Here is a 27,500-nt window from a genome sequence, read left to right as displayed (position 1 = left end):
GACTTTTAACTTTGTGTGTGTTGTAGCTGCGCGTGTTTGTGTGTTGGTGGCTGTGTGCGTATGTGTGCTTGTGTGTGTGCGTGTGTGTAGGTGTGTGTGTAGGTGTGCGTGTGTGTGTGTAGGCGTGTGTACCAGTAGGTTAGAGCAGGATCTCAGCAAGGAAGAGGCGCCGACCGAGAAGAGTACGGAGAACAGGTGTCTATGTGAGGTATCTAATTAAGGTATCTGATTCATTAACGTGAGATTAGGTAAGATGCCACGATGCATTTATGATGACAACCCACAAAGAGGAAAAGTATATTCTCTCTGTCACTCTATTCTTTCCCTCCGTCCCTCCCTCACTCACTCACTCCCTCACTCACTCTATCTATCTATCCATCTGTCTTATCTCCCTTATCTCTCTCTGTCTCTCAGCGTGGACCTTCGTGTTGTGTTTGGACCAAAGTTAGCATGGTAGTCGAGGTCTCAAGGTCGCGTGCCGCAGTCAAAGCTAAGATAGAATGAATAAAGTAAACAGGCTAAGTGATAAGAGAAAAAAAAAGAATAATATAGTGAAACACTGAAATAAAGTTTAAATATACTTCGAGTGAGAAGTCTAAAAAAAAAATAATGAAAAGATTATAATATATATCCACAGTATGATGTTATCAGTCGAGTCAATATGTTATTTATTAATTATTATACTTATTTTAACGTTAGTATGTGATGATATAATATAATAGAAGTAATATATGGTTTAAGTGACGAAAGAAAAGGACGGAACAGGTTGTTTAGTCACTGATTAAGTAAATAATAATATGTAATTGTTTTCATGATGATTTAATGTACTACTTGAAGTTTATGATGGAATCCGGTGTAAATACCATGACTAATTATCATTATTATTATTATTGTTGTTATTATTATTATTATTATTATGCTGCCGGACACAATGGTAGCGGAGATAGTGGTGTAATAGGCCTAGGAACCCTTCTCCCCCCCTCCCTCACCCCTTTTAAACCCCCCTCCCCTCACCCCCTCACCCCCCCACCACCACTGAAACATCCTCGCTGCCACTCGTTTACCAAGAAGAAGAAGAAGAACAAGAACAAGAACAAGAAGAAGAAGAAGACGACGGTGTCAAATCATACAAAACAAGAAAAAACTATGAAAATATAACACAAAATGGATGAAGAAACTAATTAAAGAAAGGAAAAGACAGTCTGGACACGCCTGGACAGTGAAATGGAAAGTAACCAGGTGAAAGGAGAGAAGCAAGGTAACAGGAGTGACGGAGGAAAGGAAAGAGGAGAGGTAAGGGAGGAAAGTGAGGAGAGGGAGGAAAGAAGACATGTTTGGCATATCAACGAACATCCCTCACGTCCTTATCTCCCTACCCCAAGCCTCCTCCTTCTCCCCCTCCTCTTCCTCCTCCTCCTCCTTCTTCCCTTCGACCCTACCCTCTCCCGGTGTCAACGCGTGAATGACCATCTGCCTGTCTGTGTGTCTGTCTGTCCGTCGCGTGTCTGTGTGGAGAGCAAGAAGCCGTGAGAGTGAGCTTCCTATATCGCTGGTCTGGTCGCTTCATCAAAAGGGACGAAGCCCACCTTTGTTTTGTTGGTTCTAGTTGATCTTTTTATTTCTCTCTCCCTTTGTTTTTTTAGTTACGTTCTATTATTTGATTATATTTCTTTCCTCTTCCTCCTCCTCCTTCGTTGTAAAGAGAGTTCTTATATCAGAGTAATATATGCAATACTAGATACTTCGATATTATTATTAATTAATATGGTTATTATTATTATTATTTATTTTCTAAGTTAATGAGTTTTATTCTAGAGGGCCCACCGCCTACGTGCCCCTTCACCACCCCTTTCTCCACACCGGTGACCCAACCCATACCCCCGTCCCTTCTGAGGCTAGGAGATGCCCCCCTTCCCCTCCCCTTCACGTCCCATCATCTCCCGGTGGAATGAAAGATCCTCGTCTCCTCCCCCTTCTGTGTACTCTTCAGGAGGCTCCGTGACACCCCTTTCTGTACCTTCTCCTTGCCATAGTTCCTTTCCTCCCAATATATCCCCCTGCAAAGCCTGAATGACACACCCTTTTGTAAACCGTTCCCATACCCTTCCTCTCCCCACCCATTCCCTTCCTTTCCCTACTCTGCCATAACCCGTCCCAAGCCAAGTCCTTCTTCAAATACCATTCTTGTGCCCTTCACTTTATCGGTTCCTACCCCCTTCCTCTAACCCCTGCCATTCTCATACCAACCCCTTCCCCTTCCCCGTCCCATCTCACGCACAGCTCTCCACCCATCACCCATGTCCCCGTGCCCACTCCCCGTTCTATGCCTCCCACTGGTTACCCACACCCGACAGTCGCTTCTTCGCGGACACCCCAAAAGTCAGGCAGGAAAGGAATACACGAGACACTGGACGAGATAGCTTTTGATTATTGAAGTTATTGTTTGAAGAGTTGGTTGGCCGACGAAAACAGTGAGATCAGTCCACTTAGCCCACTCCTTCCCACGCTCACTTAGAGGCCAAACGTTATAGGATGCCAACCTATCACATCACCAATTACTGACGCCAATAGTTCTTTGTAATGCCCAAGGAGAGTTCGATGCTACAAAACACCACAAATTTCATCATTGCTCATTGGTCTATTGTGATACTGTGTGCCTACTCCATGCCGAAAACGACCAATCACTCCACCGTATTCCCTTCCAATAGAAAACCAACAAGAATAACCAGACGTTCAAAATGGTCTTCCTCAATAACCAGAGCAGCAACAGTCTCCATGAAACGAATACTTGCCCCAGAAATAGTTACAAGAATTCCCATCACATTCATAATACCTGTTTATCCATATTTTTTTTTTTTGCGCTGCGGCCCAAAATAATCACGTAGGCTGTTTTACTATTTGTGTTACTAAGATACGACATCAATCAGTTATCATCACTATCATTATTACTATTATATCATTATTTATTGACGGTTGAATTAAGACTCCGGGTACCAGTTATGACACAAGGTTGCCAATTTTTCGTGTGCGTGTCTGTGTGTGTGTGTGTGTGTGTGTGTGTGTGTGTGTCCGCTCGAGTGTCACGCGGCCGAGATTCACGTGTGCTGTGTGCGTCGAGAATCAGTGTTCATGGTAGACACAGTCTCTCTCTTTTGCCCCCTCTGAATCCCCCCCTCCCCTCCCCCAGGCCAGCCCTGACCCTCCCTCACCCTCACAACCCTCCCCTCCCCTTCCCTCCCTCCCTTCTTCATTCCCCTCCCCTCCGCTCCACTCCCTGTCCTCCCTGCGTCAATTTCTCCATCCCCTTTTCCTCGCCCTCCTCTTCCTTCAATTCCTTTTTTTATCCAATCGACTTTGTTTTTCACTCCTAAGCTTATATCATTCTTCTTTTTCGTTTTGTAATCATTTTCTCATTCCTCTCTCCTCTACTCTTCTTTGTTCTTATGAGTATTACCTCCTCACAAAACTCATCTCTCTTGCTCCTCCTCCTCCTCCTCCAACTCCAACGTGATTTCAACCACGCGCTCAAAACAAAGTAGACAAATCAAATAATCATGCCACACGTCGCTCCTCAGCCTGTCATCCTCACGAGATAATTCACAAGGCAAAGAATCCATCATCCGCAACTTGTTCTTAATTTCCTTTTGCAACTTTGACCCGGAAATGATCAGAGCAACAATACTTGAGGCTTCCACTTCAAAGTAACTCGCCCCTTGTTTTCCTTCTTTTTAATTAAGGATCGCCCAAGAAAACTACCTAGAAAAATTATAATATGCCAATAGGAGTATTCTTTCTACGTTAAATATGATTATCTATAGTTCAAATATTAATTACCGATCCATACAAAGAACAAATTGTGAAATGTCTAAAGCCGGAGTGTAAAGAAATAAATAAAAACTCAGGCAAATGAAATATAAAAAAGAACATCAACTTTGCATACGGATATAATCATTTCATTCGTTCATATTCCTCTCTTAATTCATTGTTTATTCCTATGTTACTATTATGCTATTTTTTATTCGCAACAACTTAATTTACCAGGCATCATTTTTTCTTTCCTTTCTTTCCCTCACTTTAATTACGTCAGGGAAACTTTTTTTGGCTTTTATGTGTGTGAAAAAGAGTAAAACGCTCCCCTCACCCCACTTACCCTCCCCTCCCCTCCTCTCCCCTTAATCTCCCTCCCCTCCCGTGTTCCCCTCTCCCCTTCCCTTCCCTCCCCTCCCCACGTCCTCCTCGCAACGCGCTTTTTGGTTTACCAACGTACTTTTAATGTATTATTTTTTGTGTACATGTCACGTTTTGAGATAGATGGGTAAGGCAGTTTATAATATATTAATAATTCCCGGGTTGTAGAATATTATGATAATTATTATTACTTCCCTTCTCCCACTGTCCCTGTTTTTTTGCCGACGTTTGTATGTACGTAGAAAGGGGTTTAATATAACGTGGACTGTTTCTTTGTTTGTTGGTTTAGTACAAAGCTACATATCTGTTCGTCAGTCCTCGGCAGTCTCCCGTGCATTTGTCTGGATAGTGCATTTTCTCTCACCGTTGACTTCGGTTTTCTTTCGTGTGTGATGTAGCGATAGGCGTAGAGAGTAGAGAGTTATTAATATATTTCTCATGTTATGTCTTTTTTTATATATACATATACATATATAAATGAATATATATATTTTGGTCTGTATAAAATATGAAAAGTGAGTTGTGTTTGACGTTTTCTTATAAAATATTTAAAAAATATAATATATAAAAAGTTTGCAACCTAGATAATCATGGAGTGACAAGGAACCAACCCACAACCCTCAGGGGAACACAACAATGAATATTTATAATGAAGAAGAGTTTTCACGCCTCCCAATGAACTCTGTGAACCTCCACCCAAACAACCGTAGAGAGAGTAAGTAGCGATGACCGACGCGTCCCTGTGAACTCTGACCCCCAAACCCTCCCCCCCCAACACACCCAAACCTGCTGGCGGAGGGAAGAAGCAAGAAGCAGGAGTGGCCTTAGTCTGGCCTTGCTGCCTCGGCCTGGCCACGGCGGGGCGAGCTTGAGCCTTGCCAGCGACAGACTTGAGTGAGTGAGTGAGTGAGTGACCCAATAAAAGAAAAGTGAAAAAGAGGAAAAAAAAAGGTAAGGGCACACCTGTAATGATTGTTCGTTAGCGAGTGACGAAAAGGAAAGAAAAAAGTCGAAAAGATGTGGTCAAGAAAAAATAATGTTGCAAAGTCGTCATTCCGCCTTTGTAGTTGAATATAAAAACTGAATGATTTGGAGCACGAGAAAGAAACACTGAAATCAAAAGGAAAGATTCGAGTTGATGTTTGCATCTGAACAATAGTCCGGCTTTCCTAACCAAGGGTCCAACGCTCACTCCGACAAAGAAAGAAAAAACCCCACACAAAAAAAAGGGCAAAAAGCAAGAAAAGAGAAAAAACGAGAAGTAGCTGTGAGCAGGCGTGACAGTCAGACAGGAACGTAGCGTGTAATGGCTGCTGCCGTAGGGAGGAAGAAGCTTGCTGGATGAATCACTTTTGAATATGGTGTTGTAGTAGGCAAACCTTTTTTTTAATTGTGTCACATTGTAGTCTTCCCTTAGTGGTGACCTTCCTCTGTTGCTGGAGGTGACCCGCGACCCCCCTTTGAGACACTCCTTTGTACTCTATGTATAAGAAACAACAACAACTTCCTATTGACTTCCTGGCTGGTTATCTCTCCCTTCATTCATATATTTTTGTAAGCCCCAGCACTTGTAACCAACCCTCAAGCGTATGTACACACACAAACAAAAGCGTATATAGATATATCTCTTGTATACAAACCTTTTTCAGGACTTTTTATAATTTTATATGAAAAAAAAACACAAACAAGCTTGATAAATATTTAACGGAACTTTATATACAAAACGGTAACGGTTCGATGTGAAGAAAAAGAGAAAAGAAGACAATTTTTAGGCATTTTTATATCAAGTCTAAGGATAAGTTCGCCACGTGCTGTTAGAGATACACAATGTCGATGAATGTGTGATAACCACCCATGTTATTCTCTTCCTTTTAGCGTGTCCTCCCCCTCTCCCCCTCTCTCCCTTCACCCCTGTCCCAACACACGCCCTTCATCCCGTTTTCTATAAGAGTTTCCGTCTCCCTCTCCCCGGTACAGCCGAATAGTACAAGCCTCTCCCCGGCACACTCTCTAGACAAGCAGGTCCTCCATTCTCTTTGTTATCCATAGGTCGAGCGGGAAAATAATAAAGTTGACGGAATAAAAGCTTGTGTTTCCCTTGAGTCCCTTCCTCCCTCGCCGCGGGTTGTGTGTCCTTGTCCACCTTACTCGCGGGTGATAGTGACGAGCGTGTATGTCTCGTTCACCGCACATAAACTAATCCTCACTGTTACACTGCTCACCATCCCATCGCCACAATACAGACATGAGACACACCATAACTTTTTTTTTGTCCTGCATGACTTCTATATATAACTAATTTACTTTCATTATTTGCTGTGTGCATTTTCTCTTAATGTGTCGCCAACTCTACATCAGTCTGCATGTGTGCATGTGTGTTCTGTGACCAAATATTCGGCATGGACATAAAAACAGGTAATTGCAGCTGTGCGTCTAAACATGAGAAGTAAGCTCCTTGCTCTTTGACTTGATGAACTAATCGATACGTTCCTATTCCCAGGCACAGGCATAAGGCTCAACTAGCGACAGTGGGGGCATTCCCGTGATGAAATGATGGCTCTTTGTAGCGAATGCGGCGGCGCTTGCTCGCCAGGCCAACGATGACCGAGCGTTCCCAATATTTGCATCTAATTTATGTCTGCAGCGGTCTTATCTTGCCTCAGTTTAGAGTATTACTTTTATAACCACATACTCAAAAATATTCAATTGGGCGACCGCAACAAAATGCAGCCTCTTTGTATTCCTTAATTACCCCAATGTTGGAAAAGGAGGAGCTGCTACCGCGCTATTTCGTACATCTTTGATTAGCCAATTCTCAGCGAGTTGAAAATTTCTTCCTTCATAAGAGCCGCTGCTGGGTTCCCTAATTTTGCTTGTGCCTGTGGGCGTTAGCATAAAAGACGGTTGCTACTTTGAAACTACTGCGGTGATTCCTTTCTTTCCTCTCTCGGTATTACTGGGTTCCTTGTGCATAGTTTCCTCAGGTTTAATCACGCCCTGAAAACCCCGACCGTGGCCCTTCCCGTCTCTTTTATTTGGTCCCTTCAAAGTCACATAACTGAGTTCACCCCACTTCCTCTTTGACTCGCTTCACGCCCTTGCTCTACCCAATCCGTGCGGCACGCCAGCCAGCAAGGCGCCGGGCTCATGGAGGTACTGCGAGCGCACCTTATTGATCGTCCGGTGCAGCCAGTGGCTCGTTCAGGGCTCAAAAGTACCCTGGCAGTCGACGTTAACTGGAATCACCGTGAAACTGACTTCAGGCTTTTCAAAACTTATAAATTACTATTGGACAGAAATAACTAAAATATCTTGTTAATTAAAAAAGATAAATACAATATGAACAGCCCAAATTTTCAAGTTCCTGTCTACAGAGCACGAATCTTCTGACCAAACATACACAAAACACACAAAATCCATACACTCACATTCAAACAAACTCACATAAATATGCTTCTTCCAACTTATACAGTGCAAATGCTCAGGCAGAAATAAAGGGAACAAAGTTATAGAAATATTTACAAAAAAACAAACTTTCTAGCCATAACTATGCGAGAAAAATTTAAGGTAACAACACAAGTGAAGGAAAGACTGTTTGGTTGTCATTACTTCCTCCTCTTCCTCCTTTAATGACACATATGACTACTGCTGTGTGTGTGTGTGTGTGTGTGTGTGTGTCCTTATGAACGACTCACTCATGCCACCAACACATCAGTTAAAAGAATAAGCTTGCTAGTAATCATGTCTGTATCGTTCCCTTTTTTGCCTTCCCATCCTTCATCATTGTACGCAAATCATTACCATTACCGTACCATTACGCTCTCCATCTCTATTCAGACCCACCCTTTCTTCCCTCCCGTCCACCCTTAACAATACCTCCCTTTCCTTACCCTTACCCTTCTCCATACAGCCTTTGTCGTCCTCCTCCCTTTTCTCTTCCCCTGCGACTAAAATCCTCCGCCTCTTTTTTCCCCCTCTCCCTCTCCCCTTCCAGCCACGTCCAGCCCTCCAACACTCCCCTGATCCTTAGGCTTCCCTCTAATAGCACTTCCAGATCCCCATTGAGGGTGGACGTTCTCGTTATTTCACTCCTCATCCATTTTACATTGATGCTGTTATTCATTTTTTGTTGTTGTTGTTGTTCGCCTCGATTATCGGGTTGCCTTCAATACCTCTCCATTTGAGTGGTTTTGCTAACTACTAAACTGCAGTGTCTATGTCTTGCTCAATAATGATCGATTCCAGAGACATTATGGGGATTTGCAAGGGCATTGGTCAGATTGGGGCGGTTCTTGAGGTACGAGTGAGGTTGGAACTCCTTGCTGGTGTATAGGTTAGGTTGGGACTCGTTATTGGGGTATTGCTGGGGTTGGGGTTAAGAGTATGCGTTTAGGTGGGGTTGGAACTTCTGGTAAGGCTCTGGGGGAGGTTGGAGACTGACTGCATGGGGCTGGTATGGGATGGGGATGTGTGCATGAATCTGAATTGAACTGAGATGCTTTGTGAGGTCATAATTTCTTTGGGGTCTACCTGTTGGGGTTATAGTTTGCTTGGGGCTCCTTGATAGGGGTTTAAGTTGGGGTTTGAGCTATATGGGGGCTGTTGGTGGGGTTGGTGTTGCTTGGAAGGGTCTGGGTTCGTCTGGGGCTGGTGTCTGGGGTTGGGGTGGACGGGGTTTTGTAAAGTAATATGGCAGACTTCATTATTTCAGATATGACATTCTACATCGGTTTCCTTCTCTCTACATTCTCTAACGCCTTCACTCCATCCGTACCTCCCTCACACCTTCTTCCCTTCCAGCACCCGCAGCACCGCCCATAACACTACACCGCCGCTCTATTCCAGGCACTCCACCGTTAGCTATAATAAAGTTAGGTCTGTCTCCCTCCAACAAAGGAGGAGCCAATGCTGTCCTTGTTGCTAATCACCATTTCTGCAGGTTTCCTCTTTCCTTCCCCAAGGCGGCCGCCTCCCGGGGGCCGCCTTGACCAGTCTTCTCCTACACAGAGTGGCGCGGCAGGGCGTGTCACCCCAGGGAGGTCTCCAGGTCACCGCCGACACGCCGCGAGCACAGCCGTGCCTCGTGTGGCAGGGAGCCGCGCCGAGGTCGCTCCGCCGACACCCTCCCGCTGGCGGCCCATGAAGGGGCGTGTGTGGGCGAGGGTCTGTGTGGCCCAGGAATAGACCCGCTCCACCCCCTGCCGCCCCCGCTGATGCCGCCCACGTCCAGCTCCATGGTGCTCCCCCCAGGGGTGTCCCTACTTCAGCCCGGGATGGGGGTGCCACCTGGCCTGGGGGTGGGCGGCGGCCTGGGGCTCGGGGGCGTTATGGGCATGGGGGGCGGGGGCGGGTCCGGCGTCAGCATTGACCTGCCGGAGCCCGCCGTGATGTCCGTGGAGGAGGCGGCCTCGGGCGTGCAGATGGGCATCAAGGTGCGCGGCCTCGACCTCATGCGCTACGGCCGCCTCGAGGACGGCGTGTACAAGTGCAGCGAGTGCGAGCGCATCCAGATCCCCAAGACGTTCAAGACCTCGTACTCGTTCCAGCGGCACGCCTACCTGTACCACGAGGGCCGCCCCAAGCGCTTCCCGTGCCCGGTGTGCGGCAAGGAGTTCTCCCGGCCGGACAAGCGCAAGAGCCATCTCAAGGAGAAGCACGGCCTCTTCCAGCACGACTCCGGCGAGCAGCTCGACTTCTCGTCCTCGTTATAGCGACGGCCTCGCGCTAGCACGGCCTGGAGCGGGGACTTGCTGGGGCAGCACAGCCTCGCCGCCGCGGGCCTCGAAGCCTGGCTCGACGCTCTCCTCTAGTGCCAACCACCAGCAGCCCACCGACGCAGTGCAAAACAGTCACATGTACGCACACATGCACACACGCATACACACACATTATAGTGCCAATCGACAAAGCCATCAACAGAGTGCAAAGTGGTCACATAACTGAATAAACACACAAACAAACAGACAGTCAAAATAGTGCCAACCCACAAAACCATCGGTAAAGTGCAAAGCGGCCACATGTCTGAACACACACACACACACACACACACACACAGCAAGCAGCGGGGTCTCATAGCCTTGCCAGTAATAGTTTAGCCTACCTACATATAACGAAACCGAAACTATACAAAATACTAATACAAAATACTTGACTCAATAGCTAGAAACGTTACATAGTCTATATCATAGATAATAATTTAGCTTTTGTTCCTAGGGTAAGGACGAAACTCTTCACTATAGATGCGCAGATTCAAACCCAATCATTTATAGTCCCGCTAAGAACCAAAGAACCTCTGAACCTCCGAACCCAACACCTCGAAGGAAACCGAATTAAAACGTGCTGAGACTGAAACTGCCTAAGACTTTAATAATGATAATGATGATGATGATTATAATGATGATCGTCTTGCATCATGTGATTATATAAGAAAGTAGTGAAAAAATAGGTCTCAAACGTGTAGGCTGTTTCGTTACCAAAGTGAAATAACGCATTGCTTCGTGTGGTTCAGGTTCGTTATGTAAATGTTTCGAATCCGTATTAACCAACCCCTAAATAGCTAGTCATTTACTCAGTCATATAGTCAACCACTCAGTCAGTCAGTCAGTTAACCTCAGTGAGTCAGCCAAAACTAAGATTCCTAAGTGGATGTGACTGTACAAGAAATAGGAGTCGTGAATGTCTGTGAATGAGTCAAGTCTGTCATTGAATGTGTGTGTGAGAGAGAGTGTTAAGTGTGAACAAAGGCCGTTTTCTCAGACAATTTCCCGGCATATGACCACAGATGTTGCGCCGACTAAACGAAACCTTTCAGACGATTTCGGTTCACACAACATATGTTTTCAAAGGCCACAACGGAGATCAGGCGGGTTTTCATGAGCGTTTTTCACATCTATAGTGCAGAAGCCTTGTCACACCATCACCAGGCTCATAAAACTACCCATGTAAATACCAACAGCAACCTCTACGAAAGCCTGATCAAATGCGAGTGTGTATGCTCCGAAATGTTTGAGAATATGGGTCAAAATCTCAAAAGTTATTTAGTCACTTGATCATCCATTTCAGCATGCCAGTCAGGGAGTGAGTTAGTCAGTAAGGAAGTCAGTGAGCCCGGTAAGTCATAATACGGAGCCAAGTTGAAAAGCGAACTGAAGAATTAGTGAGAGATGGAGACAGGCGGGTTGGCAGAAAGCAAAAAGAAAGACTGGAAGATAAAGAAGGTTAAAAAGGGGAGACTACAGGACATAGTTGAAAGATGTCGCTGTTTCACTCCCAGCACCTCAAGTACAAAAAAAAAGCATCGATTAATTAATGGTTGGGAGGGAGACACAATGAGAGGGAAAGATAGACACAGGCACAAATTCGAGACTAACAAAGCATGATAAAAAATAAATCTTAGGTAACATACAGAGACGGTTGACGAAATACAAGTGAGGTAAAATGATAGACAGAAAACAAGTCACAAATTGCATAAGAGCTTGTACAAAGACGGGTATGAAAGTCAGGGCAAGTCAAATGGATGAGGCAGTTAGCAAAGGATCATATACAAAGGCAGGCACTGAGTTAAAAGTGTGAGGTACAAAAATAAATGTATAGCTAAAAGAGAGATAGCAAATGAAGAGAAATGGTGAATGCAGAAATAAGAAGGAAAATACTAGTCAGAAAGCAACACATCATGTACAAAGGCAGGTATTTCATTAAGAGTCTGAGCTAGAGACAAATATATAGGTAAGGGATTGAGAAGGCAAGCAAGAAGTTATATATACTCGTGGACATAGCGACAAAAACGAAGACAGAGCATGTACAAGGAATAGGTATTTAATTAAGAGTATATGCCGTACAAATGCAGGTAAGATGGATGTTGATTGAGATTGAGAGTGACAATTTAATGAGCTCTATGGGGGCAGGTGTTGAACAGAGCAAGCAGGGCGAGGCAGGGATTAATCAAACGGGTTGAGCAGGTGTCGGGTGGTGTTACGCGGTCATCCCATCACCGCCGCTTCGAGTTCCACACTGATGCTGGTTCGGGCGAGGCAAGGGAAAAAGAAAATGTTTGTTTGTATGTTGTTGTGGCTATATCTTCTACGAGCAGGTAGCTATAGCGTACTGCGAAGAGACTTAGGAGTTTGTCCACACAGACACGCACAAACCACGTCACGGTGAGCAATTCAGAATCACTGCAAGTTTGAAGTATATACTCCACCTCCTGAAAGAGTCAAAATCCTGCGCTGGTAAAGAAACACCACGATAAGTTTTTTTTTCTTTAATATCCAAACATTGCGCCATGCTACAGCTTTTTCCTAATGGAACTGCACGGATCTCATCTTTGCTCACAGATACTCGTAGTTAATTAAATCTGAAAAAAAAATATCAGTTTACTTTAGTATCAGATACGTTAAAAAATGTTAAATAATCACAACTCATTAAGATACTTCTCGGAAACCAATCTAAAGAGACGATTCGCAGAAGCACCGACGGCCGAGATGATATGCACGAGTTACCCAAGAGACGCGCTCTGAAAGGAAAATTCAGGTGAGAGTGAGTCGCCTTGTCTTCCTCCCCTGACCCTCAGTCTTTCATCCTCTCTTTACTCCTAAACTGATATTTGCGTTACATGTACTAAGAGCAAAATATAAAATCATGATATTTAAGGATTCTTGCAAGTAGCCAAAAGTACATAAAATTTTAATCAATAAGTAAAGACGAAATTAAATTAACTTTGAACGACACGTGACTTCTTCGTCTAAGCTGAATTTATAATCATATTTACCAACACCAAACAATCCTATAAAGCTCTGATAAGATTCCTCCGAGTGGTCCTTCGAAGGTAAAATTTCCATCATTTACTGTGGACAAAACATAAAAAATACTAATGAGACAGACAGGCTGAGGTTTTCATAATGTTTACTAGCGACAGTTTTAATTATTAACTAACAACAAAACACTCAAGTAACACATACACCCAGGCCGAGATTTTCATTACGTGCACTTACGACAAACAAAACACTAACTAGCGTCGTCTCTACACCCTCACAGACTCCGGCTCACCCTCGCAATTGCCTTAAAAAGTTAGGGAACCCAATTTGAGGCAACGTTTGCCCCACCCGAACTTGCACCAAGACCCCAAACTTGCCTAAAAGTATTGCAACCTCCCTTTCACTCCCTCTCCTCCTTCCTCCCCCTCAGCGTTCATTCACCAACCAGTCATCTCTTCTTGGTCTACCTACCGTGACTACTAACTTCCTCTCCTTCGTCTTCCTCACCACTCATCTAGCAGACATCTTTCCTGGGGTCTATCTACTGTCACTACTTCACGTCCATTCTAATCCCTCCATCTCTTTTCTCAACTGATCGTCCTACATCTATCATCTAACCTTTCTCTTTCATTTTTACTTATTACCTCAATCTCTACGTTTTCTTTTTCACTCAATTATCCTTCCATTTTCTCTGCCACCCTCTTCCTTACTCATTAGCTCTATCTTTACTTTCCTTCCATTCACTCAACTACCCTTCCATTTTTTGTGCCCCTCCTGCTTCCTCCTCTTCTTTTCTAAACACCTTATTCTCACTTTCCTTCATCCCTTGCTCTCTTTTCCGCACTTACCAGTACTTCTTTTTCCTCTCCTTTCCTTCAGTCCCTCATAAACTAAACACCCCATCTCACACTCCTCAATCCAACACTTTTTTTTTCTCTACACATCCACTCTTTCGTTTCCACTCCTCCCTCCAATCCGCTCTCAGCATCTTATCCCCTATCTACCCTAATCCCTTAGTCCCATTTACCAAACAACCCATCATCCCTCCGTTCCCCCCATCAACCCTTTTCCTTTCTACCTGCTCCTACCCACCACCTCCTCTAACCCTCTTAGGAATGATCCTGGATGGACACCCCTCCGCTAAAAGCCTTTACCCGTCTTCGGCGAGAGTAACGTTCGGTGAGCTGGTCGGCGTGACGCTTCGTGGGCCACCAGCTCTGCGGAGACGAGAAGTTTTGATTCATGGCCCAAAGTGTTCTGAAAGTCACGAAAATGAATGGTCCACGCGATGAAACTTTGCGGTCCAGAATGAGAGCGAAAATACGTGGTTGGAATAATGAAGCAGGTCAAGGAATAAAAGAATAAAAAAATGAGAGAAAGAAAAGAGAATGAAAAGAAAGAACGATAGCGATAAAGTTTGAATAATGGAACAGCTGAAGCAATAAATGAATAAATTAATAAAAAGAAAGAGAATAAGAGAATGAGAAGAACGAAACAAAGAAAAAAATAGTCAATAAAAAATAAATTAATTATTGAATGAATAAACATCTAACCCAAAGCAATAGGAGCGAAGTCTTCCATGTCGAAATCGAAAACAACGACAAAAAAAGAAAAAAACAAGCATAATAACAACACTATCACGTTCTACTGCTTCGTTGTGTCATGCGTCAAAGGGAACGAACCAGCACAGTGGGATTCGAAGAGGAAACGGAACTTTTTTTAGGGTGGGGCAACGACTGTGCATATCAAAGTGTGTGTGTGTGTGTGTGTGTGTGTGTGTGTGTGTGTGTGTGTGTTTAAAAATACCGGCTATCAAAAAAAAAAACGAACAATAGACAAATTTACGCGTTACTACAAATAAAATATGACCCTTATTGTTGTTATTACCATTAGTTACGAATATAATTAACATTACTATTACTTACTCTTATAATTATTGCTCTTATCATTACCGCCGTTGTTGCTCTGTGGATGTAAAAATATAATGAATTGATCCTTTACGCTCGATGTCTTGTGTGTGTTGAGGTGACGGAGTGTTGTTAAAAGTCTTATGTTGCGAAGGGTTGTTGTTCTTGTTGTTTTGAAGGCAGTGGTGGTAAGTTGTGGTGGTGAGTCATCCTTTGGTAAGTATGTAAGTGTTACCTAGTGAGTATTTTCCTTGAGAAGTTTGAACATGAGAAAGGAAAGCCAGAGGTGATACAAAGAGGGGAAGAAGAAACTGTCCCTTGCATTTCAATCAGCTAGTCGCATAAGCCAATAATATGATGCAGGGCCACAGAATAGGAGAGTCTCGCCAACTTCATTCCGTGGTCTAGTGGTTAACGTGCCTAGCTACGAATCAGCGGGCCCGGGTTCGAATCCGGGCAAGGCAGTCGGTATGCAGGTCACCCAGGTCTTCATTCTATCTTTCGGGCAGGTTGATGTATGGGCACCTGGGCAAACTTGGGAAAGGTAAACTCTGGTACCTCGGATGTCACACTGACCCCGTCTAAGAAGGTTCCTGGCTTTCGTGTATTGGGGTAATGGATTCTTTCCACCACAGGCTCAAGGGCTAGTAAAACGGAGATGTGCACCAAGGCAACGCGCAGCTATAAAGTATGCCCCTAACTTACCTAACAACATGCCGCCTGTGATCAAGTTGGCCACTCTCCTATTATGTGGCTCGCATGTGATGTATCTGCTACCATGAATTAGAATTTATTAAATTTATTATTATTATTATTATTACTACTACTACTACTACTCGAAATATATCAGGAGAGTGCCATATACATAGGACTAAGACTTAATAGGTGTTTATGAAAGTATTACCTTTATCAGTAGTATATTCAATTTGTTGTTGATGGTGATGTTCGATGTTAAACCCGCATGAATGGTAGTGACAGGTTGCCGTGATGTGGAAAACGATGTTGACCGATGGCGGAAGTGATGGTGGTGATGATGGTGGTGGCGGTAATAGTGGTGGTGGTTGTGGCTATAATGGTGTTAAAACGTCCATGGAAAGAGAAGGAGGAGGAGGAGGAGGAGGAGGACCGACCTGCCTCACGCACACTTTCCTAAGAGTGATTGAGGGGCCGCGGCAGAAGGAAGGAAGGAACGAACGAAGAAGGGAAAGCAGGAGGGAGCGAGTAGGTTAAGGAAAATTAATAATAGAGAGAACTACATGAAACTCAAATATAAAGGATACAAGTCAAAGATATAGTGATGGGAAAGACAAAGACATACAGATAGATACATTTACACGAAGAGGAAGAGAGAACGACAGACATACCATTCTACATACAAGAAAAAACGTAGGAATGAAGGAAGGGAGAGAAAGACATCCATAGACTAGACATACAGAACATAAACACACAAATAACACAAGGCCTTTTACACTAGTTTACCAGTAGTTATAAAAAAAAGAGTAAAATGCAAGAAAAAAGAGGGAGGTTAAAACTAGGTCAGAAACTTCCTGGGACCCGACTACACAAAGACAAAGGAGAAATAAACGTTGAAGAACACGCTAAAAGTTTCCCCCGTCACAGTTGATTATAAGGAAAGAAAACGGGAATCAAACTCCTCATCCTCATAATCCTAATCACTCTTAGTAGACATATACCAAATCCTACTTCCTATCCTCCTCGTATTCCTCCACACAGTCCTCCTCCTCCTTATGTCCTTATATGTTCCAATACAACGAAAACTAAAGTAAAAAGAGTAAAGAAATGACAAGAAAAAACGTATGATAATGAGGCTGACAATGATGATGATAACGGTAATGAAAATGACGATGGTGATGATGATGATGATGATATTCGTGATGATGATGGTGATAATGGAAGTCTTTAGAGTCACAAAATTACTAAGTCAGCCAGTCATTCAGTCAGCCAGTCACTCAGCCAGCCATGAACAAAGTGTATGAACAACAAACATGGAAAGGGTGTGTATAGTTAGTTTTAACAAGCTAACGTAAACAAAACACTCTAACCCTCTCCTCTCCCACTCCTTCTCTCTCTCCAACTTTTCCTTATTGCACTTTTCATTACTTTATCGCCAGTGTTCTACTCATACCCCCTCCACTCCATTTCCTTCTTCCATTTTTTTTCTTCTTTTTCCTCCAATACTCAACCCATCCTCTCTCCTTCCCTTTCTCTGTTTCAGTCACTGGTATATTCTCCTGTTAACACTCCTTCCATCCACTCCACTTCTCTTGATCCAATGCTGCATCCTGTAATCCCTCTCTCCCTCCCTCGGTTCATCCTTCCATTCAGATTCCTTTTCTTTTCCGACCTTTCAACATTTTCTCCTTATACCAACCCTTTTGTTTTTCCTCTCTCTCTCAGACACTCAAACACACACACACACACACACACACACACACACACACACACCTGCACAAACGGAATGAGTTGAAATATACTAGTAGGATTATTGTTATTATAATCATATCGCTCCTCCACCCAAACAGCGCTGCCAGGTTGAATGTTAGTTAAAACGAAGGAAAGTTTGTTGTATTTGTTAAGTTGTTCTGTAGTTTAGTGAAGAAGAAACGAGTTGATTAAAATGTTACGTTATAATAATAATTGATGTTGAGAGATAATCATACAAGCTTTATATCATTATCAAAACTATATCGAGCAAAAGGTAATTATCATGAAAAGCGTTAGTTTATCCATCACTCCATGACTCTATCGACGTACTGAAGGGTTTAACGAAGACTCCTGAGCACACCCACGTCTCCTTCCTCGCTCACTGCCGCGATACTATGAGCTGTGTACAGATCTATAGTGTGTGTACATAACGAAGTGTGTGCACGTGTGTGTGTATGTGTGTGTGTCTATGTGTATGTGGTGTGTGGAGACGTACACACGCTCACATTACCACACATACACGTGCATACTTTCACTTGTTTTCAATATTACAACCCTTTTCAATCCCAGAGTGTAGAATCCAATCCCCTGTCTGAGTCCCTTACAAGGTGTTTATACCCGACGAGGGGGTGACGGGCGAGGCGGGGCTTGAGTCATAGGTCATTACAAAGTTATCAAAATATTATCAGAGGTCATCAGCAAAGTATTATTGGATGTAAGTAACAGACCCTCCAGTCATCGTTGTTTATATAAGTAACAGCAAAGATATGAACCTTCTTGATGTAAAACTGTTGAGGAAACTATTACAATCTAGTTTTGACTACAGAAAATAATTAAATAAGTCATTTTTGATTAACTGAAGTGGTCCACGCTACTGATTTGTTCACTCTTTCACTCACTTTTCTAAGAAGGTTCCTAGAATGAAAAATATAAACACCTACACCACACACACACACACACACACACACACACACACACACACACACACACACACACACACCATTTTTAATATTTTCACATATCAGAGATTCTTTATATAACTCAGGTGGACCTCTTAACATTTTCTTGGAAGCTCACAAAGAAATCTGACTAAATAATCTGCAATAAATCCCCTCGCCACGTCGCCCCTCTAAACCCCCCCCCCCCCCCCCGCTGCCCTTCCCGCGTACCCGTCTGTGATCTTACCTCCAGTACATAAATCTTACCCTTTAAGTGTTGTTGTTACCCTCATCACTGTTGTTATTATTATTACTATTATTTTTTTTATTATTACTATTTTTTATTGTTTTGGGGGGTACCTGCCTCCTCCTCCTCCTCCTCCTCCTCCTCCTCCTCCTCCTCCTCCTCCTCCTCCTCCTTCTTCTCCCTTTCTTGTACTAATCGATCTCCTCCACACTTTTCTTTCTTATAATTCTCCTTCTTCTCCTTCCCTGTTTTGTTCTCTTCCATCTCCTCCTATTGCCCTTTTTTTATCTTCTCCCTCATCTTCTCCACACGTCCCCTTCTACCCACTCTTCCACCTCCACCTCCTCCTCCTCCTCCTATTTCTATTCCTCTTCCTCCTCCTCTTCAAACTTCCCCTCATTCGTGTTTCCCTCACCTGTGAAAATTATCAATACGTCTCTTTCACCTCACTTTCTCATTGATTTCTTTACTTCTTTGTTAATTCCCTTTTAGTTTTCAGGAAGGATGTCAATCAATTAACTTTCATTGTTATTAGTATTATTATTTTTCATCACTATGTATTGTTGTTGTGTTATTGTTATCATCAGTATACTATCGTTAACTGTATTGTTACCTGTTTACGAAGGCAATATATAGTCAGTATTGTATTTCCGCTTCAATCATAATTATTATACCTCATAGAATGTACATACTCGATGTTACTTCTCAAATTATATATATAAATTATTCCAATGTGGGACTTTTTCTGATGCACGCTTGTTGATCCTTATGAACTTGTAGAATTAAGAAACACACACACACACACACACACACACACACACACACACACACACACACACACACACACACGAGCATTGATCCTGAGTGTCTCATTGCCCCAAACGGTCCAAGATCACGCCACCTAACACGTTCTATTACTAAGACGCCCCCCCCCTCCTGACCCCCCTCTCTATCCCGTTCTTTCTTACCTGTTCCGCGTCCTTTCTTTACCTGTCATCATGTCCCACCCCGCTCCTGCATTTCTCCTCCTTTTCCTGAATTCCTTGCTGTCTGTCTGTCTGTCTTCTCTATTACTGTCCCCGTGATCAATAATTGTCATCTTTCTACCTGTCCTTATGTCAATTTAACTATTTTCGTGTGTTCTTTTCCACTATTCTCATATCCTTTAACTCTCCTCATATCTTTTAACTCTCCATGTGTTCATTTATCTGCTCATATGTCCATTAACTGTCCATATGTCCCTTAACTATCCTCTTGTCCCATTAATTGTCCTGCTTTTAACAAGTGATCACATCCAAATCATCCACCAAGATGTCAAAAAATCACCAGAAAACATTAAATAGCATTAATTAGTTTAATAGATGATGAGAAAATATTTGACTCGGTTTTAACTCTAGCAGCAAAGTAGACAGGGGGAGGATGAACCCTGCAAGATGATGCTGGAAGATACCAAAAGAGACAGCATGGCAACCATTAAACTCCACGAGAACAGATATTTTTTTTGAGGTATCTCTAAAATTTAGTGGTAGAACATAGTAATCAAGATAGACGGGGAGTATGTTAACAGCCATAGATTAGCAGATGATATAGACGGGGAGTATGTTAACAGCCATAGATTAACCGATGATATAGTCTTACTAAGTGATCATGAGTAATCGAGGAGCTGCAGAATGAAGAAAATGAAGGTAATGTTGAATTAGTTGGCAGGACAACATAAAATAATCAGGAACGAAGCACTTCAAAGTAGAGCTATACACATATCTCGGACAATATAGTAAATGTTTTGCCAGTCCATAGGAGGAAGAAACCAGAAAGATGATAGGAATGAGTTGAGGCACTTTTGGTAATCAGAGTAATAAATTGATTTGCTGCCACACTCACTGAAGACATATTTATCTTGCCAGGTCTATCACACGGTTCAAAAAGTTGTCACTTCAATATCGATTTTAAACTTCATATGAACATGGGCAGGTCAAATGCGTAGACTTTATCAGCTGAAAAGCCAAAGTAAATGTGACAATTGCGGAAGTCAAAAAAGACAAATGACTAGTTGGAGAAAGAGGGAGTTAGAACATTTGCCGGAGAATGATGCAGTACACCATCAGAGAGGTGGGACACGTTAGGAAAGGCCTTTGACATATAGCGGACTAATAAAGCTGAAAATGACGATGTCCCTAACGCTTATTTTTAACTTTCCTTATGTCTGTTTTATTGCCGTCATGTCACTTTAGCTCAACTGGTCTCATGTCACTTTTTATTCTATGTACTCATCCCTTTTAGCTGTCCTCAATTCGAAATGTCCTCATGTCCTTTTAAATATTGTCGCGTCCCTTTAACTCTCGTCTTTTAAACTGGCCATGACATTAAACTTTCACCATGCGCTCTCTCTCTCTCTCTCTCTCTCTCTCTCTCTCTCTCTCTCTCTCTCTCTCTCTCTCTCTCTCTCTCTCTCTCTCTCTCTCATCAATTTATACATGCACCCCGTTCTGTCTTTCCTTCACTCCGTCCTCTTTTCTCTACCTCTCCCAGTGTCTTCCTAATCTTCCCTGTCTGTCTGTCTGGACATCCGTTTCCACCCTCTCTTCCATTGCACGAGTGTAAGATTTTCTCCCTAACTCTCTTAAAAGCATTACACGCTGGCTCCTCTTCCTGCCTCCCTACTCTCCCATTTCCTCTCCTTTCATACCACCTTTCTCACACTAATGTTCTCTCCCTCATCAACTCTATAACCACTCCCCAGTTCTCTCCCATCTCCTCATTCTCACCGCATTACCATATCCATACACCATACTCAGACTCAGGGCTTTGTTTTCCATCTTCTCTCCCTTCTTCACAACCACCGCCACTGTCATCACAGCATTCATTGGGTACCGCCACGCATCAAATACTACCCATGACCTTCACCTGTGACATTAGACATCACCTGTTGCCCTTGACCTCGTTTATACCTTCTCTCTACATTAGACAAGACTAGATAGACTTGTTGGACGGCTTGTGAAAGTAGGCCAAAGCAGGTGAGGAAGGACTCCAAGGATAAGTACAAACGAAATTTATTAAGAACTAATTAGATGATTTGCATGATGAAAGGTAAGAATGTGAAGTGCAAGTCAGTGGGTTATGTTATTTTATCCTGCTCCTGCTCCTCATCCTGCTCCTACGAAAACAATGCAACTAATGTATGTAATCTACAATGCGTATCTGGCGTCAATATTTAATGGGTTAGAATGGAGTGTTTCTCATTCATATTTCACGAGAGAGAGAGAGAGAGAGAGAGAGAGAGAGAGAGAGAGAGAGAGAGAGAGAGAGAGAGAGAGAGAGAGAGAGAGAGAGAGAGAGAGAGAGTGAGAGAGAGAGAGAGAGAGAGAGAGAGAGAGAGAGAGAGAGAGAGAGAGAGAGAGAGAGAGACGGAAAACGAGAAAACTGAAGAAAAGCACCATAACAGAAAATAAAATAAAAGAACAAGGAGAGAGGTTGATCACAGACAGACAAAAAAGAAAGTATAAACGAATAAAAAAGGGAATAATAAAACAGTAAGGAAAATGAGGACAAAAGAAATGAAAAAGGAAAGATATTGAGAGAGAGAGAGAGAGAGAGAGAGAGAGAGTATGGAGGACTGAATGGGAGGAGAATGAGATAAGGATGACAAAAGGTGAAAGGATGAAGGAGAGGGAACTGATAAAGGAGAGAGAAGGAAAGAGAGAAAGGAGGAAGGGAAGGAGGAAGGGAGAGGGAAGGGAACGGAGATAAGGTAAGAACGGGAGGGAGGCAAAGAGGGGAGAGGAGGGAGAGGAGAGGAGAGAAGGGAGAGGAGAGGAGAGAAAGAGATGCAAGTGGAGGGAGGGAGAGGGGAGGGGACGGAGAGATTGAAAGAAGGGAAGGGAAAGGAGAGTAGGGGGGAGGGAGGAGTGGAGGAGAGAAGGGAGGAAGGGAGGAAAGGAGATAAGCGAGATACCCTTTTGTCATGGATATTCCCCTGAGGAAGAAAATGGAAGACTTGATCGACTGAATGATAAACGAACAATCCCTCTTCTTACTCTTCTTTTTTTTTTCAGTATCTATAGCATAGGTACGTTAAGCCGCCTCCTCCTCCTCCTCCTCCTCCTCCTCCAATGACAACGACGAGAACTACGACTTCGATTCCTACTAAGACTCCAACGAAGAATCTTTAACCCTCCCTCCTCCTCCTCCTCCTCCACATCGTCATCATCATCATCATCATGACTATCATTATCCTACCACATATGTTCTCTTTATTATCCTTATCAACCTCTAAACACACATTAAAAAAAATAATGAGCTAATGACGCCAAACACGTCCCATATTGCACCATCTGTTGTTAATTTCAAGTTCTCCAATCCATTTTTGTAATAGTCTTAGAACAATTCCTAATCTCTTCTCCTATAAAGAAATAAAATCTTCCAGTATAGGCGTATTGTGTTTCCATGCCCTTAAAATCATGTGTGTCTTTAAACTGATGTTATTGGCAATTTATAATGTCAGCAAAATATCTCAGCAACACACCTCAAGATAAATGAAAATATATATAAACGAGTTGCATTGTTCTGTGTCTGCGTGTGCGTGTGTGCGTGTGTGTGTGTGTGTGTGTGTTCCTGTCTACAAATCTATCGCCCACACTCCTTGTTAGCCAGTCTGCCTGTACGAGGATCACAGGACTTCCCATAACAGGCTTGCATCGCTCTACTGTAATAATATCCTTTTCAGCTCTCGTAATAGGGCCGCTCCTTGTCTGGCGGAGGAGTCGCCGCGCCCTCCTCAGCTCTCCCATAATCATAACAACCTGCTGCAAGAGACTCCTTAAAGCTTATTGCAGAGGATCACGAAGCACCTACAGCATGGCCTATAACCGTCTTTGTAGCAAAACCCTACAGCGAAAGACCAATGTTTCCCTCTAAGTAATGCAAAGGCCGAGGCTCGAACCTCCGACCAGCAACAGAATCGTAGTCCGTGCTGGAGAACCTCCCGGCCTGAAAGGGGAGTAAGTGGCCGCGGCGGTCACAGCCTGGGGGGAAGAGGTGTTAAGGGCCATAACAGTAAAATGAAAGTGTGCCGCCGCTGCCCCCCACCGCCCCCCCGCCGCCCCCCACACACTCGCAGCGATGGGATGGAGGAAAGACACGCCCGCAGGTTAACACACACCGGAATTTCTTCTTGTAGTGTCATTGTTATCAGTTACTTGTCTTATTATTATTATTATTATTATTATTATTATTATTATTATTATTATTATTATTATTACTATTATTATCATCACTGTTTTCATCATTTTTAGTAGTAGTACCTTTTGATTCAGGGCGGCGTGCTAGATAAAGTTACTGAAAAAGAGAAAAATAATCAATATAATCAATATAATAATAATAATAATAATAATAATAATAATAATAATAATAACGATCAGAAACACCACAATAATACAAAAAATTAAGCACAACCATCAACAACTCAAAAAGGAAGCATGACAATCAAACATAATAATAAGAGAATCAGGCAACACCTACCTTACCGTGAGTGGCCGGGCATGCAGGTGAGGACTGCGAAGGGAAGCATTGTGATTGTGCGGTCTAGAGCCAGGCAGACGCGTTGAAGCAGTAGACCAGGAGACAGGGGTTGGAGATAATAGCAGTAGCGGTAGTAGTAGTAGTAGTAGTAGTAGCCATGCAGCAGGTAAGCAGGTAAGGATAAGCAGGTAGTTTCAGAAGTAGGGCAGGATCTTGGTGCTACTAGTAATTGCAGAAGCAGTTGAATAGTAGCTTGGCTGTGATGAGCAGGTTATTCTAGCACGTTGGGTTCTTGGTGCTTGTAATAATTGCCGTAGGAGGAGCAGATATTTAGCAGGTTCTGATGAGCAGGCATTGCAGTAGGAGGGTCTTGCAGGGCCATTCACAAACTACACTGACGTAACAGAAGCAGCAGTAGTGGTAGGGAGTTTCAGCGCTTTCTAGTAGCAGGATGATGAAAGAGGTAGCGGTCATGGTATTTTATGAAGTAGTTGTAGTAGTTGAATAGTAGCAGTGGACGTAGAGAAACTGCCACGCTTATTAGTAGTATCAGGAGGAAGTGATCGTAACAATGCCTCTCACACGGTAACTAGAGCAGTGGCAGTGGTGGTGGTGGTAGTGCAAGTAGAAGCAGAAGTGAGAGGTAGTAACAGCAGTAGCACGCAGCCTTCCTAAGACACGGAGGGGAGCACAGAGACAGGGCGCCGCGTCAAGGACAAGTGGGGGTTCAGACCATCCAGACACCGTAAGAGCCTCGGCTTAAGTGGGCCTTCCTATCAAAGAATCCTTCACTGGTATCCTTCACTCTGTTAAGGATCCCCTACCAAGCCTTGCCCTACGATATGCCTGGACGTCCTACTTGCGGCAGGTCCCCACGAGACGCCCCACACTGTGCTACCCCCAACGATGATTCAGGACACGTAGGACACACTGTTGGGTCAGGAGTCCTTTATTGGTGTGTGATGCTGTACTGGGTTGTTTGCTTGTGGTTTGGGGTTGTTTGTTGGATTAGGTTTGTCATCTTTCTTTTCTCTTGTTTGATGTCTTCCCTTTCACTTCGTTTCATTCTTCATTTCTAAACTCTCCTCTCTTTTCGTTACTTGTTTCTTCATCTCATTTTTCATTATCTGCTAAAGTCTCCCATGCAGTTTCATTTCTTCATTTATTTTTAGCAGAACTTCCTGGTCTACTTTTCACGATCTGAAAACAAAGGTAAATCATCTAATTAAACCATCGAGTTAATGAAAAAAACATACAAGAGTCGCAAATGCAATAAAAACCTCCCCCCACACACACAAAAAAAGTAATGTGTGTGGGCTAAATGTAAGGTATGTTAAATAAATGCACTATCTTTGGATATCAACTGACACATTAACGCAGAGAAGCAAGTGAATAGCTTTAACAGGGAAGAACATAAGACAGCAGAATAAGGAACACTAACAAATAATAAAGTTTGCACGGCAAAGCTACACAAGTCTGAGGTTGTCACATAATGGACACCAAGCTGGAGAACATCAGGAGCGATGTAAAGGAGCGCGCACCCAAACACGCACACTCAAACAATGACAAAATATATATATATAAAAAAGATATCATAAAATGGAAAAACTTGAGGAAAAGAAATACACTATGCAAAAAATAAATACATACAACGTTGACGAAAGGGGAAGGCATAGAAAAATGGACCTTTGAGCAAAGAAACAAAATAAAAATGATATCCATAGTTTTGGGGGGAATTGAGAGAGAGAGAGAGAGAGAGAGAGAAAGGGGGGGAGGACATTCACATAGACAAAGACCAACAAACACAGACTGACAAACACGACAGACACATACAAAGGGAGTGACTGACTGATTGACACACACACACACACACACACACACACACACACACACACACACACACAAACACACACACACACACACACACACACACACACACACACACACACACACACACACACACACACACACACACACACACACACACAAACACAAACACACACAGCTGACACAGGCGAGTCAAATTCAGCTGAAGTTCACAAGAAATTTTATAGGCAATGCAAAAGGTCAGAATGGGATGCTCTCTCTCTCTCTCTCTCTCTCTCTCTCTCTCTCTCTCTCTCTCTCTCTCTCTCTCTCTCTCTCTCTCTCTCATCTAATGACAAACAAAATATGAAGTAATAAATGGATAATAAATGAATGAATTAATGAATGAATGAATAGATCAATGAATAAATGAATGGATGGGCACAGTTTTATCAGTTACGCAATCAACACTAGCCTTGTTATTGCTCATTGTTATTGTTGTTGTTGCTCGTATAGTTATTGGGGCTGATCATTCTTCAAGGTATATTACAGGAAAATGTACTATATATTGACTGGTAATGAAGATCGGTGGTGTTTGCAATAGTTTAAAAGAGAATGATGGTGGTGGTGGTTGTGGGGGGGTTGGGGAGAGCGGGCGTTGCTTTTGGTAATGGTTGAGGGTGGTGGTGGAGTGGTGGTGGCTGTTATGGAGGAAATGGTAGCGTTGTTTGTAGTTGGGGGGTTGAGGGTGGTGGTGGCGGTTAGGGGGGAAGAGGTGGCGTTGTTTGTGGTTGGGGGTTAAGGGCGTTGGTTGGGGGTGGCTTTGGTGGTGATGGTGGTTGTAATCAGCCTACCAATAATTTCTAAAATCATTAAAATCCTAACCTACTTATATACCTTTTTTTTCTTCGTCATCATCAGTCTCGTCCTCGTCCCCTTATCACCATTAATCATATCACCACCATCATTATCATCACAAGACATGACAAAAACTACAGACGACATTCCACGTCCAAGACTAATTCGTATCTTATCTTGTCCGGGGTAGAGTTCCTCTGTGTATTAGTTAAGTTTCCTATGCCACAGGTTAAAGAAAGTGTAAGCATATAAGTTCAGCTGTTGGGCTTGGGTATACTATGAAGGTTTTCTAGACTAAAGGATAAAAGTTTACAAGCAATTCTTTAGATATTTCATAGTCAACATATTCTCCTATTGTTCCCGTATTGTTTAGGTTAAGTTCTCAAGCAAATACGATAATACATTCCTCGTCTCTACATCAAGAATCATTAGTCTATTCCTAAGTTTCCTATACCTAAACCTCTGTTGCCTCATAGCCTATATGTTCATAATGCTATTCGATTTATTGTTCATTCACCTACATCAGAGTACACTAAGCATTGATGTTAATTTACACACATAACAAACACCTATACTTCCCTTGTGCGCCCTTCATGCAGTGACAACAACTATCCTTCAACAGAGACCCTTCACACAGGCCATTCCTCACACGCCCAACAGTCCTTCCCTGCCCACACCTGCCCAGCTAACTCTCCCCGTCTTTCCGCAGAGGTGTGTTGTGTGCCGGACATCTGGACACCGGAGGGCGGGGTGGTACGGGGGTCCACGCCCATCAAACAGGAGAGACCCACGCCCACCCCAACGCCCGGCACGCCCACCACCACGCCCGCCCTCACGCCTG

General features: G+C 43.3%; 1 protein-coding gene across 6 annotated transcripts in view; it reads left to right on the top strand.

The window, feature by feature from the left end:
- The window catches only part of LOC126998771 (protein tramtrack, alpha isoform-like), a 159,567-nt gene that overhangs the window by 118,511 nt on the left and 13,556 nt on the right, over positions 1-27,500 (top strand). For 4 of the 6 annotated variants that reach the window (XM_050860798.1, XM_050860799.1, XM_050860797.1 and 1 more), the window contains one exon: positions 1-6,273. This exon is cut by the window's left edge and continues 1,445 nt beyond it. Coding sequence is in view for 2 of the 6 variants with exons in the window: in XM_050860800.1 (XP_050716757.1) it covers positions 9,196-9,899 (704 nt within the window). In the remaining 4 variants the exon portion in view is untranslated. Of the gene's footprint in view, positions 6,274-9,195; positions 12,129-27,368 lie in introns of those variants that run through there. The other 2 variants (XM_050860801.1, XM_050860800.1) reach the window with 2 other exon arrangements.

Source organism: Eriocheir sinensis, chromosome 15 (assembly GCF_024679095.1).
Source record: "Eriocheir sinensis breed Jianghai 21 chromosome 15, ASM2467909v1, whole genome shotgun sequence".
Lineage (NCBI taxonomy): Eukaryota > Metazoa > Arthropoda > Malacostraca > Decapoda > Varunidae > Eriocheir > Eriocheir sinensis.
The sequence above is the reverse complement of the archived record's forward strand: the minus strand, read 5'-3'. Positions and strand labels throughout refer to the sequence as shown.